Source organism: Cydia fagiglandana, chromosome 14 (genome assembly GCF_963556715.1).
Source record: "Cydia fagiglandana chromosome 14, ilCydFagi1.1, whole genome shotgun sequence".
In the NCBI taxonomy this organism is placed as follows: Eukaryota; Metazoa; Arthropoda; class Insecta; order Lepidoptera; family Tortricidae; genus Cydia; species Cydia fagiglandana.
The window spans coordinates 3,613,523-3,629,122 of NC_085945.1; the positions used below are offsets into that span (position 1 = coordinate 3,613,523).

General features: G+C 37.0%; 1 protein-coding gene across 1 annotated transcript in view; it reads left to right on the forward strand.

Moving 5' to 3' along the window:
• Positions 1-1,126: 1,126 nt before the first annotated feature.
• The window catches only part of LOC134670599 (E3 ubiquitin-protein ligase SH3RF3), a 36,542-nt gene continuing 22,068 nt past the window's right edge, over positions 1,127-15,600 (forward strand). The window contains exon 1 of the mRNA XM_063528399.1: positions 1,127-1,264. Within this exon, the coding sequence (XP_063384469.1) occupies positions 1,151-1,264 (114 nt within the window). The 5' untranslated portion in view covers positions 1,127-1,150. The remainder of the gene's footprint in view (positions 1,265-15,600) is intronic.

Below are 15,600 nucleotides of genomic sequence, written 5' to 3' on the forward strand. Positions count from 1 at the left end.
CATTTATTGGTTAACCAACCAAATATAAAACCGCTTGGATCAATCACTGAACGACCTGACTTTAACCTACATTATTTGACCATGTAAGCCAGTTGAGGGTAGATTTTGTTTACTTTTATTTAAATAGGTACCTACCTAAAGATATAGAAAACATTACTTAATTACCTTGGACGATGAATTTCTTATACCAACTCAATGCCTAATTAAGTTCTTTGTTTGAGCAATCTGCAGCCTGTTTGTATTAAGGGCGGCTAATTTTAACTTCCTTCCTGCCCTTTTTGAACTCGTGTCAACTGAGATCTAACTGTCAATGAATTAGGGTCTATAATCGCGTGGCAAGTACTGTTAAAGAAAGAAACAAGGGACAGGATGGCATGAAAATTGTAAACATTGTGTTTGTTTATGTTTGTTTTCATTCAGCTTGAAGTGTTTTAAAGTACGCGTCGTGCGAGTGCGAGTAGAAATGGTATATATATTCCACCTGTCCAATTTCTTTGTCTAATGTGTATTGCGTCTCACATTTTGCTCAATGCGAGAGTGAGACACAATGACATTGGACAGGGGAATATACCACCCTAAGGGCCACTTGCGCCATCCCACTAACCCGAGGTTACGCGGTTAAACCGTTAACTTAGTGTCAAATTGTATTGTTAACCGTGGTAACTCCAGGTTTAACCGGTTAACCCGGGGTTAGTGGAATGGTGCAAGTGGCGCTAGGCGAGTAACGCTAAAATAGAAATACGAGGATTGTATATGTTGCAAAGTGTGTGTCTTAACTATTGCATAGTTAACTGATAGCAAAAAAATCTGGAAGAAAAAAATCATACCCTTAGTATGACATTTAAGGTGTTAAATGTAGAGTGTAGACACGGAAAAAAGAACCAAAAATATGTAGGTATGTTATACCGATATTTAATACTTTTAGTGTACCTACAAAATCTAAACCAAAAAAAATATTTGCTATAGGCATACAAATTCCCACTGTTGGGCAAAAGCCTCTCCCCTTAATTTCCACGACTCCCGATTTGGTGCTTCCTCCGGCCAGTTGTTCAGGAAGCTGTCTTAGGTCATCTCGCCATCTCCGTTTGGGCCTACCTCGGCCACGTCCCTCTAAAAGGTTAATTTGTACTTATTTCCAGGTCCGACCGGCATGGATGAGGGTCTGCTGAACGACCTTCTCGAGTGCTCCGTGTGTCTGGAGCGGCTCGACACCTCCTCCAGGGTGCTGCCCTGCCAGCACACGTTCTGTCTCAAATGTCTGAAGGTCAGTACAACTTTTGATCTCTTAGGGCTCATTTAGACGATGCGAGAATTCGCATGCGAGTTTCATTACATTGCGGGTTTTGATCTCAGTCGGTTGAATTGGACGTAACCAACGGTCCGCAATGTAACTAAAATCGCATGCGAGTTGGCGCGCCGTCTAAATCAGCCCTTTATTTCGCCTCTTAGGGTTTGGAGTACACCGAAGACTCATAGCAATACAGATCTCGGGTCTTCCTTTAGCGCAGCGGTCGACATCAAGCGGCCCATGTCTGATAAAGTCATCAATATTAACAAAGTGTGGCCCGCGTCAACTTCGGTAACTACTATTTGGCCCTTGGCTGCTAAAAGGGTACCGACCGCTGCTTTAGCGGATAAATTATCCTATATCCTGAAGAAAGGCCAGATAAAGAGCACCCTAAACCGGCGAGCGTGTATGAGGAATGTTATGAAAGTGAAGGAAGCGAAAGAGGTACTTATGTCAGGATCGTAGCAAGTGGAAATCCGTGGTCTCTGCCTACCCCTCCGGGAAATAGGCGTGATTATATGTATGTATTGATGCTGGGTTGGGCTTCTTCAGGAAAAAGTTTCCAATTCTAAGGATACGTGCACGAATAGAAGGGATAAGGAAAGACAGGGTCAATAACCTTTCTTTCCCTATTACTTTAATAATACCTGACACTAAAGCCACATTATCTGTCGCGACATTTTAGAAAATAATTGAATAAACGTTTGATTTTGATGTTAAAACCACAATTGTGGCGAGATTGACGTCAATTAAATTTAAAATATCTAATCAAAATAGGCATTAAACATTTATGTTTAAGCGCAATGTTAATCACATCATTTAGATTTAGATTATTATAATGAGTTGAAGTGCTGTGCTATCATAATATGCAATTTAATATCGTGTACCTACTGCTGGCTTAATAATTATATGTACCTATGTGTATATTTTAATTAGTTTATTGTCACACCCTTATTGTGTCGGCAATGTGTTTTTGATGAATTATATTTTTTACCAATTTCATTACTATAAATGGGTGATATAATACACATACATATAATACAAAGAATATACTCAAATCGGTTATATATTTTAATAAAAAACCTTCCGTGAGACACATCATTTATATAGGTTTTGGTATTTAACCAATACTAAAATGTAGTCCTTGTAATAAACTACAACTCAAGTCTGGTAAAGATTTAGAACTAAAACACAGATTTAACGTTTACAACTCTCAATAACATTAAAACAATCTGAACCTACCTCCACAGAAACAAGATTCAAAATCGTTTACGTATTTAAAATAACACATTTGGAAATTAGGGCGCCTGGTCGGAACAAGAAGGGCGAAGGCTCCACAAGATTCATGTTCTGCTGGTACATTTTATTTTAAAACAGATTAGTAGAGATGGGCCGAATACGATTATTCGGTTCAAATGTTACCGAACCGAATATTCGATCGGACTATTCGGCTCATCTACAACATTCGAATAAACCATTCTAAAACGTTTCAATTACCTATATTAAAACTAAAGCTTAGCCGCTTTTTAGGTAATTCCCTGAAATAAATGGGCCAAAAGGTGGACTCTCAATCTTTTCAACCCTCGCCCAGTGGCGGAGCGTCCATAGAACTCGATTCCCATCGGCATTTTCAGGCTCTTGGGCTATTTTCTATAAACTTATGAAGAAAAAAAGAAGGGTAACTCAGCTACGGCTTGCCTACGAAAAATCTAGTGCGCCGCCACTGCCCTCGCCAAATAATCAAAACAGATTCAACATGTCTTATCATGCGTTTTATGTTTTATGAGAACGGTAAGAATGGGAAGACGTAACCTAGCAGAGAGTAACTATTACATTTTACAGTGTTGCAACCAGACAAACATTTTTCGATTTTGACAAAATGAAAAATATTTGCCGTATATTCGGCACTTTTACCGAATAATTTGACCGAATACGAATATTGAAAAACCTGCCGAATACTGAATAATTACCGAATATTCGGCCCATCACTATGTAGTGTAAAATAAACACGCCGCTGTGAGTAGTAAAAGTGTTTTAGTGCTAGTCGTAATGGAGATTTGCACCTTCCTGAGTGCATGCGAAATATCTAGTGACGAGCACTTTCTATTAGGTCAATAGGGCTTAGGTCAGCCACGGTGAGCCTTTATAGGGAAACTTGCCATCTAATAAGTTCAAAATATGTAGTACTTATAAGTAACTTTAGATCAGTAAGGCTACTGCGAACCACTTTGTTCATTTGTCTATTTGCAGGTCTCATTTTTAAACGTAATGTAATATTGTTATAAATGATGATGATGATGATCTATATAGTCTATAATATCACTCGAATATGCCATGCTAGAGTTATACACGGTGTAACATGAGGAAACCGAATAATTTTAACCACGCATTTCTGAGGTCAAAAGAAGTAAAAAATGTAATATGAGTTTAGGTCAATTTCGCCAATAAAAAATTTTTTTTTTGTTTTCTTTTTTCAATTTTTTGAATGTATTTGTACATAAAAAATAAATGTTATTGGCAAACTTGTCACTTAAAATTGATTTTTACATTTTTTTTTTCGTGTAACCTACTTTTTGCAAAGTGTTACTTGTCACTATTTGACATCTATCAATAAGGATATTTAGACTATGTCCCATAGCAGCAACATCACCATCAAAAAGGCCTTTTACACTATGTAACAATAAAAACTTGTTTTTTTTTACATTAATAATATCTCTGAAACTAGGCGAATATCAAAAAAGTTTATAGGACATTTTTGTCTCCAAATATGATCAGGAATACGCTGTTAAATTTCTTCGGTTTACTCATGTTACACCGTGTAGAGAGGCAGGTAATGAAATTTCGATGTTCGATTTTAACGGTAGGCCCTCGGGGGCTCCCAGACATCTAGCCCTTTAGTCGGTAGCCAGTTCTAACCTAACAGTAGAGGTAGAGCTAATATCAAGTGAACTTTTCGGTCTGGTCGAGTGATAAAAGTTCCTGACATGAGCTCAAGTCTAACGTTACGTGTTAAATAACGAACGACGGAAATTGGTTCAAATCATGCTTGGAATATTTGTATTAAAACAGTTAAAGCGTCCTAAACCGAATAAAAATTATAAATTGACAAAAAAAACTCGTAAAAATGTACTATAATTGTGGCCTCTGAATGTCTTGAAGGATTTCTGATGTGCCCAAATTAAGAAAAAAATTCAATCTAGAGTGACATTTTATGTACCTAAACATTAACTATAAAATTTCGTACCGAAGATTGTTTCACACGGTAAGCTACTCGCATCCTGTGGTAGCAGCCCCTCTACATCATGTACGAGTATAAACATCGTTTATTACGGCTAATCTGAAAGAGTGGGCCGCGCCAGTTACAGCCGACCCCTTGACAATGATCCGCGTATTTAAAACTAGAGATGTCCCGAATATGGACTTCGCCGAATACGAATATTCGGTTCAGCATACCAAATCGGTTGGGCTAAAACTGCCTAAAATGCTGAAGGCAAGTTCATTCAGGTCCGTGGTCTGTACTCATAATGGGGCCCACTGATTAACAGTCCGCCGGACGGTATCGGCCTGTCAGTTGTTCGGAACTGTCAAAATTTTGTTCTAACTGACAGGCCGATACCGTCCGGCTATCGGCGGCCGTTAATCAGTGGGCCTCTTAAGCCGACCACTGACTAACAGTCCGCCGGACGATATCGGCCGGTCGTTGTTCGGAACTGTCAAATTTTTGTTCTAACTGACAGGCCGATATCGTCCGGCTATCGGCGGCCTATCAGTGGGCCCCTTAACGTGTTTTTGACCCTTCTCCTCCCGACAGACCGGGAATGTTTATGAAAAGAAACGGAAACGTCTCATACCTGATCGCGAAGTGCATCCGCGCTAACTAGCGGACACCCTTGAAAAAAATATTTATTCGGTAAATATTGGACAATTAGAACCGAACCATTCGGCCGAATACGAACATTGAAAAATATGCCGAATATGCGGAATTTTCATTGCATAACAGCACTGTGTACACGCCGTTTGTATATATGTGTGTATTATATGTCGGATGTCACATCGCCTTCCTTGTCATGCCCTAAGCAGATTACTAAGATTAGTTTTAATCTGCAAATTCTGCAATACAACATGCTCCCATCATAAAAGTCATAGGGGTCAACTAACTTTGGTCCTATCCGTTCGCTTTGACTCACTCCCTATTGAGTCATCCCGATGTAATTCAGTTATGGGTCGTACCGTACGATTAAAGGCCTGTGCACACCGGCTGCGTGTGCGTGACGTGCACGTGCGCGTGCGGCGTTGTAGTATACAGAACCTTATGAGAGACGGCACACCGCTTGCGTGACGTGTGCGTGTGCGGCTCCAACATTTTAACGCACGCACACGCAAGCCGGTGTGGCTCGGCCTTAAGAGTACGAGTATCTACTCAAGATTATTTGGACTGCACTTAAACTGATACGAATTAGGTATCTTAACCCAATGACCTACTAGAGCCATGACAACGTTTGTAGGGCAACGTCATTAAGTATATTTCTGATAAATATTATACCTGATTACTTATTAAATTCCATTAACTAGCAACGTGATGACAATAGAATAATCAAATTAATGGTATTTTTACACTTGCCGAAAAAGTGCACGTAGCGTTCTGCCACTCACTACAATTGCAATTCTGTTTATTATAAAGTTACGGTTTATTTTCCATTGTGGCACATGAGTTTTGGGTATTAGGTACATTTCTTTGGTGTTTAGTCGCCAGGGAGGACGTTTGAGTCGCTCTTGTCTAGAATGGGCATTGGGCACTGAACAAACAGATACTTGTAAGGCAAGACCGTCTACTAGGCCTCTACGAGTATTATACTCGTCGGACTCGTCGTGTGTATGTCGGCGGCCGATCGTAAGATCAGGCAGATCGTAATGTTCCTGTATAATGTTTTGACCATAGTTACATTAAACCAATAAATAGGTAGGATAGGTTCGTTAGGTTGCTTCAGATGCCCGAAGGGCAAACTGCTCAGAAATAGAAGCCCCGCATAGCCCCGCATAGCGGGGCTCCGTCGACTCAGGGAACGGGTTAAAAGATTTTCACGTTTCACGATATGCCTAGGAATTTCACGATATGCCTGATCTTACGATCGGCCGCTGACATGTAGATGCCGATATTGCCGATTAGACTAGCTTAGTCGGTAACTATTAATTCTTCAAAGTTATCCCAAATCAAATTGTAAACAGAACAAACATTTAGTAGCAATCGAACGAGCTTACGAAGTGAGCAGCAATTTCCTTCATCATCCATTGTAAGTTGTACATTTTCGCACGATACTTATACGACTATTTAAAACATTTTAGCAAGATTTTACTGCTGGTGACTCTGACTGGACATTTACAGAGTTGCAGACACTCTAAATTGTTACAAATAAGAACACGACAATCCAAATCCACCCACGTAACTTATCCGACCCTTATAGGACTCGTGCGAACGTTTGTTACGCATCTGTTATATTCATTTGTGCATGTTATTGCCACGCTGCACAAAACAAAGTAATTTTAAATAGTCGTAAAATCCTTGTATTGGAGCTTACTCTCCATTTAAAACTAAAAGGAAGTTTAACCCAAACATATACAAAATTGCCTTAAATGGCTTTGGCTGTGCGCTGTCCGACAGTAGGTACTTATATGTGTGTGTGTGTGTGTGTTCGAATTATCATATAAATTATATATGATTGTAATATGATGATTCGGACTTCAAAGTAACTTTTATCTTTTATTTATACTTAAGTAATACAAATATAATTGGAGTGAAATCCCATATCATAATATTTTTTCAAGTTTTGATTTACTGATATTAAGACTGATATAATGTTTCCAATACTCATAACTCATGAATCTCGTAATGATTGTAACAAAATATGCCTACTTGCTCTTATTAAATTATGTATATCTCGTCTGAGTTATCTAGTCTCAAACCTAGGCAATAACATCTTAATATATTACTTTCTGTAAATATGAACAGATATCATAATATGCTACATACATATGTCTGGATAAAATACGCGGTTTGTGTATGTTTTCAATATTTATCGAACAAAAAATGTTATAAGGGTGAATCAAGTTTGAGTGAATTTCAGTCGTTGCCATGGTTACTTTCCTTTGGATATCTCTTAATCTTAATACCCTGATGTTATGGTATTTAAATTTAATTTGCATTACAATTAATAATTTATTCACTATTCGTTACTTTTCTGTTATACAGGGCGTCCCAAGACTATGGGACATCAAGGGAAAGTACCTTAATATCGTAGATACGATATTTAGCTGAAAGAAAACATTATTTTAATTTAAAAAACAATTTAAACTGCATTCATAGATTTTTAAATAATTACATACACGGTTGAACCGGGAATCGAACCCGCTACACGAGAAAAAAAAACAGACTGTAGTTTTATCATACCGATTGAAAGGATTCATCATAAGGATTATTTTTTGCTAAATAACATAGTGTCTACTCAAACAGCAACTTTTGAAAATAACTCATGGTTTGATTTTTATTACACTTTAAAGTTTATTCTAAGACGCAATTTATTGCAAATTTTGTTATGTTACAAGCGTGACAAGTAACGTCAAACACACTGATGTCAGCGTACATTGAACGCAATATTTATTTTGTATGAAAAAGAGGAAGTCTAAAGGATTCATAATTTTTAAAAGTTGCTGAACAAATGTTGGTCAGTTAGAGGACAGTGTACAGCCTTTAGTTTAATTTATTGCACCTGTTACAGGAAGCACCCTGTATATCCACTCATAAAGCTTCAGTAGTAAAACATATTTAGTTCCGATACCTATAGTTACAGAGTACTTAGGAGATTGCCAGTCAATAGCCATAGGTTAATAGTGTTAAGTGGAGATCCCCTCAAGGTACGCGTTCATCTATATTTATACTTCCTCTATAAATCGAACATTGTAGAAAAACCGGGCAAGTGCGAGTCGGACTCGCGCACGAAGGGTGCCGTACCATAATGCAAAAAAAAAAAACAAAAAAAAGAAAAAAAAAACGGTCACCCATCCAAGTACTGACCACTCCCGACGTTGCTTAACTTTGGTCAAAAATCACGTTTGTTGTATGGGAGGAGCCCCATTTAAATCTTTATTTTATTCTGTTTTTAGTATTTGTTGTTATAGCGGCAACAGAAATACATCATCTGTGAAAATTTCAACTGTCTAGCTATCACGGTTCGTGAGATACAGCCTGGTGACAGACGGACGGACGGACGGACAGCGAAGTCTTAGTAATAGGGTCCCGTTTTACCCTTTGGGTACGGAACCCTAAAAACTGAGGTATTAAACATTGGTTTTCGGAAAAGTTCTCAAATGTTACAGATCGCTTAGTTCATGACCAATAGTTCGGTAAACTAGTTTAATAATGACGGCCTATAATATCGCCGCGAAACCATACAAACATTAATAAGTCCACTATAAGTGCTCCCAACTAGGTCGTAATGTATTTCTTTACACGCGCGCTAATCCTGAAACGCCTAAAACAATACCATTGGTATCGATCTGCCCCACTTTCCTCACGTGGTATAAATAGACGGGGTTGGACATTTGCGGTTGGATCTTAGGGTTACCACATTCTACGTATAATTCCTAAAAATTCCTCATTATTAAGAAAAAGTTACATTTTATATGAAACATTGTAAAATATAGCGAAATAATTATGTTTATTTATTGAAGCCCGCCCCTTAGGAATCACTAGCTATTTAAAAAAATAGTCGTTTATCGACTATTTTTGTGTAACTTGATGGTGGGCCACGCTGACAATTTTTTACAGCGTTAGGAAAAATACGAAATACGGTTATTATGTTTCAAGACACTACAAGAACTATTTAAGCTGTGCTAAATAATTGTTAAAATGTATTTCCTTATTTCTGGCTTTTAGGCAAGTTAATGGTGTTTTATTTTTATGTAATAATACAAATAACATACAACTAAGGCTTACAAATAAAAATTAAAACTATAAATTTAAGAAAACAAACCGCTCCCTGCCGTTCCCGGTGCAAAGGTGCCCATGATGCTCGCAGCATTTCCACGCTGGATCACCACGGACAGCCTTTTCTGGCTTGTCTAAATAACAACCCGTGCTAATTTTCAATTACTAAAAGCTAGCGACCCGCCCCGGCTTCGCGCGGGTTACACAAAACCTTAACAAATTACACCTACACTTTCCTCAAGAATCACTCTCTATCGATAGGTGAAAACCGCATGAAAATTCTTTCAGTAGTTTTTAAGTTTATCGCGAACATACATACATACAAATAGACAGACGCGGCGGGAGACATTCAGCCGTATTCGAACAATGAGATACACTTGTTTGACACTGACATATCCGATCAATATCATATCTAGTATTTGACATATCTTATTGTTCGAATACGGCTGTAAGTTTTATAAGGTGTTAGTGATTTCTACAGAGCGTTGGGTACATCGTTTGCCAAATTAAAACGGCAGATAGCTTGAGTCATTTGCTATCTTCTCATGCCTAGAAAAACAAAATTGGCCATGATTTCTTTTACTACTATGCAAGTAAAAATTTGAAATTTACGAAAAACTGTCATAGAAGTGAAAATTTTTTTTTGCATTAAATAAAAAATTTCTAGTCCTGAGAAGATAGCAAATGACTCAACCTATCTGCCGTTTTAATTTGGCAAACGATGTACCAAACACCCTGTATATTAACCGATTCGGTACTGATGACACGCCTGACGTGTCATCAATGTTTTTTACGTGTGGCGTATGACACGGGAGGAGTGTCATCATATTCTAATGGCGCATGGCATGGCTGTCGTGTCATGATTGTTCCGCACCACAGCCAAAAGTTTTCGAAAATGGAACACGCAACGAATCGGTTAATAGGTACATTCCTATCCTGTCACATTCCTGAAACTTAATCCTAAATCCCGAAACACAGTAACCCTAGCCAGGACTGTCCATTTTAGACAGAAGTTGTGGGCTATGTATAGCCTGGTAAATCTGACTTTATTTGGAACGGCCGGGTAATTAAGTTTGCTCGAGCGTCTATTTTTATATGCCGACGTGAATTTCACTCTCGTCTCGGGTTTCATACATATCAAACTTATGTAATAGAAATGACTAATTATGCATATTTATAGATACACATTTGATACATCCTGTAGCGTTTAATTCAGAGGATAAATTGACTGTGATTTCCGCCATTGTGACTCTGGTAATTTTATCAGGCATACTAATTAAGTAGGTTAAACTGGTTAAAGTATGTTCAAAACTACCTTGACACGCTCTTATTCTCTCAACAATAAAGGCGCGTCAAGATCATTTTGAACACCTCGCCCGCTTAGCAACTTCTGCTGCTGACTGTACAAACATATTCGCTGTTTCCAAGCTCGGTTGCCATGGCAACAATATGGCGTCCATTCTATTATTCACTGAGTTCTTTGACTTCAGTTCGTGTGATGTTAGCGCGCTGCTTACTTTTGGTGGGTTTACTATCATTTTAAATAATACTTAATAAGTACGTACAATAAAATTCATCATCATCATATCAGCCGGAGGACGTCCACTGCTGGACATAGGCATACAATAATAGTTGATTGTACAACAAGGGCATAAAGTGACCCATATATACGCGAGGCAATTTTTTGGTCTGAGCGAAGCGAAGACCAAAATAGTAGACGAGGGTAAAAATTTACATTTATGCCCTTGTTGTACACTCTGCTTTTCACTTCGATTGCGAGGAAAATAAAACATATTTTCACGGCAATTTACACCACGAAATTGTCATAAAGCGAAAGAACATAATACATAACCAATTCCCGCCAACTAACTTTTTAATTTTTTTTTTTAATTTTTAACATGTGATCAGATTTTCAGACGCTTGGTTTTCTGCCAAGTCAAACATTTCGGAGCATTTTTGAACGATAATTGACTCCTATTTTATGTAATTTACTAAATATAATGACAGAAAATACGGGTTTCTAATAAATGATAGCAATAATAAAATAATATAACAAGTTTTGTCATCTACACAATTTTATTGCTCAATAAAATTGTGCAATATGTTTCAACTGTTTGGCTGTTGAGATCGATTACCTTAGTCTTAGAAGAAAATTTTACTTTCATGCTCTAGAGCATAAAATGCGATTTTATGTCGTCTACGCACGACATAAAGGTGCACTTTTTGAGCATGAGAAGTGAAAAATATATTAATTTCTTGTTAAGCTTCACAGAGATGTGAAAAATACTTTATAAAAAGTATTTAAATAGAAAATACAAATACTTCCTTGATAATACTATTTCAAATGCAAAATACAAAATAGTTTTTGAATTTGTATTTAAATACAAAATACGAAATAGGTATTTTCAAAATACTTTTTAAAATACAAAATACTTTGCGATAAAATGTACTCTGAGTAGTGAATACCTAGTCTGAATTAAAAAGTATTACTCGGAATTTCCGAGTTGAAAGGACTCTCTTTATTCTTTGAAATCAATCCTCTATCTAAAGTGCAAATTTCTAGTTGTTTGCTCATATTAACCGGTAGGATGTAGGTATGGGTGATGGTTTTTAACGGCCAACTTTTAAAGCATTAATTTGTAATGTTTTACAGCTAGTATAATACCTCTCGTTAGTGTGATGAAAACGTCTCGTTTGTGTTTCACCAGGGCAGAAAAGTTTGTTCTCCTCTCGTGCCTTGAAACCCTCGCAACACTCAAGATTCCACTTTTTTAACCACTCGCTACGCTTGTGGTCATGTGCGATGTTACTAAACAGATTCAACAGTCCCATGTTAAAAGAATGAGAGAATGAGAGAGTTGCCAGGATTGTAACATCAGAAGAGATTGTAACTCCTACCTACATTACCTACCTACTATAAAGTATTTTGTATTTTGAAAATAGAAAATAGGTCCCAAAAACTATTTCAAATAAAATACAAAATAGTTTTCTTCAAAAGGTATTTAAATACAAAATAGGTATTTTGCATTTTGTATTTGCATTTTAAATACAAGTATTTCAAATAAGTCACATCTCTGAAGCTTCAGTCTTCGGTTACAATCTTATCAGGTTCAAAATCTGGTATTATTGTATACAATTTCGCTCGTTTCAGAGAAAAGTTAATATTTCGCGAAACTACATATTTTCCAAGAAATACGAAAACAGGTTTTCTCATTTCTCATATTTGCATATATGTGATGATATCTGAGTTATCACTAGTGATAATACTTTCTCTCGTTTCGCGTGTTTATGTTTTCATTAATATGTATACAATTTTCTACCTTATGTAAATGGATTAAGGTAAAACGTGAATACATACATATGACTTTTACTGTACATAACTCAGACAAGCAATAATAATCTGTACAAAGTTGGTAAAGCTTATCTACATGAAAATGTACAATTTTCTTTCCCCTTTGGGGCATACGCGATTCGTGATATTTACCAGGGGGTAGATAAATTTGTATGTTATAATCTAAAACTTAAGATGAAGTTTGATATATATGTAAATAGGTACACCTTTGCGTACCTACATTTGTAGAGGGTATACGCCCCACTTTATTTTTTATTTTATTTTATTTATTTGGAAAGCAAACAGAAATAAGCGAGCAGGAGATAAGTTTACAGAGACACACTAAGGACATTCACTTATTTCCTTAACAGCTCTCACTATAACATATATAACATAAATATACTACACTTAACTACACTTGAGCAAACATGCTTTTTAAGCGTATTTTACAAGCTTTCATTTAACTTGCCCTTGCTTTTATTTAACTTGTAGGTACGAGTATGTACCTATCTATGTATGTTAATTTGTTAGTGTGGGTCAAATCTTGGTGGCTGAATTAGACCCACTTCCCGAATTCCGGTTGAGCTGAAAATTTCCATACCTACATTATGTAAGTCGGGTGACATTGCAATATTATGGCACCATCGAGCTGATCTGATGATGTAGACAGGAGGTGGCCATGCACTCTGTGATAAAACAATGCAACCTAATTTTGTTTGAGGTTTTACAATTGTCTCTATGAGTATTAATTAGTCGCCTGTGGAAAGAAAAGTACAATCAGCGATAAAAGCTTATACTTAACCAATTTTTTTTTGCCAAAAACGTAATCGATCATTCGAGTGCCCCAATTTGTCAAACCGATCTGTAATTAAGAAATAAATTAGTGTTTGTGATTGGGAAATAAACGGGCCGATCGAACTGGCATTTTAGCTTTCTTCACATGAATAATTAGGAAGTAATAACAAACTTGGATCTTCCAAAAGGGAACTAAAACAAAAATACGCTCTTGCCAGCGTGCTATGGAACGAAGCATCCTTGGTATTAAACTTACAGATAGATATAGAAGCGAAGATATCCGCAGAAAAACCAAATTGATAGACGCCGGACAACACGCACTACAATTAAAATGGCGATGGGCGGGACACGTAGCGCGAATCACAGACCAAAGATGGACAAAACGGGTAACCGAGTGGATGGGCCCCACTGGTAAGAGGAGCAGAGGGAAGCCAAAAGAACGCTGGATAGACGAAATTCAAAAGAAAGCTGGTAGAGACTGGATCTTGAAAGCGCAAGACAGGAAACAATGGAAACTGATGGAGGAGGCCTTTACCCTGACTGGGGCCATGAGACACTCACGCACAAAAACTATAATTATTTAATTGTTATATAACTGTTTAATTGTATTTATTTAATGTGTTTAATTATGTTTTAACTATGTAGTTACATGGCAATAAAGGCTTTTTTATTTTATTTATTAATAAGTAGGTAATCACGTCGCCTTGACTCACAAAATTTATCGGTGCGCGATAACGATAAGATTAGATATAGGTAGAAAGCCAGCCTTTATGTACTATTGATACGTATATTTACAAACAAATATATTAACAATACGAATAAAGCCTCGAAATTAAAGTAAGAACTTGTCTCAATTTTACATAACGCGATTTTTTACTGCGACTTCCTAAAAAATTTAATTAAATCGAATTTAAACTGTTGTGAGACATTCTGACATTGGTACGCGATACACGTCATACACGGCCGTCGTGAACGCTGCTCGCACTGTTAGTGCTTGAGAAAGGAGACCTAGGCTCTCCGAAGCATGTCGCGGGAGTGACTAAAAACAAGTGAGTCTAAACCGTAAAATTATTTAAAATTGAATGTACTGTTGTTTCACAAACTTAACTATAACCCCACGATATATTCGTATTAAATTATTTCAGTCTGCCGTAATTATTCATGTGCTAATTCTTGTCGCGAACCCATCGCAAATATTGCAATCACTGTGGCAAACCCCTGGGGGTTAGCGTGCTCCACTTCGAGAAACTCTGAATCTGGATCTTACTCTTGCTGTTTAAATCCAAGATACTGCTACATATAAATCTTAACGTTAAATAAATGTCATTTTAGTACAAGACTATATTATCGTACCGCCCAATGTACATTAGGATGTACACTCAGGTTCGATGGAATGTCAACCTTAATTAAAAATAAAGTAGGTAGCATTGCATTTGTCTCGTATAATTTTCGAACAAATGAAATTCAACCCAATTGAAAATACAACAAGATTCTATAGTTCGTTTTTATTAGCATTAGAAAGAACTTGCTAGGGCTAGAAGGTAAGCGATCTTGACATGTCTTTTAATTGAAAATCGCTTTTTAAAAATCAGTAACTATTACTTATGAACTATGAAAGTAGAAGAATATAAATGATCGTATTAGATTCATAATTGTTACATATTTGCCGTGACTTATTTTTTAAACGTGTTTTTCAATAAAAAGAGACATCAAGATTGTTTACCTTATTTCTAATGCTAAAAAAAACGAAGTATAACTTCCATGGTTATAATTTTGTATGGTGGGCGGCACGAGGATAGACAATTAGGAGAAGATTTATTTATCGATCGGCCATTTCATATTATCTGCGATATAAATATGTACAGTCACCATCAGATATATCGGAGCGGCCAAGGTTTTCACAATATCTGAACACGTGCTCTAACGCCCTGACAATAGAGGTGTGCTCAGATATTTGTGAGCACCCTGGCCGCTCCGATATATCTGATGGCGACTGTACAATGCTTAAAAACATTTACGTCTGATCCTTTCGATTTCCAACACAACAGATTAAAGTGTGCATAATAACAATATTGTTCAGAGAAAGTCTGTTGGTGTTATAAAGACGTTAATCACCGCTTTATTACTCGTAAACCCATTACCGACACGATAGGTCCGGTTAATGGGTATGCAGATTCTGAACTACGAGATTGGTGCTATCGTCCG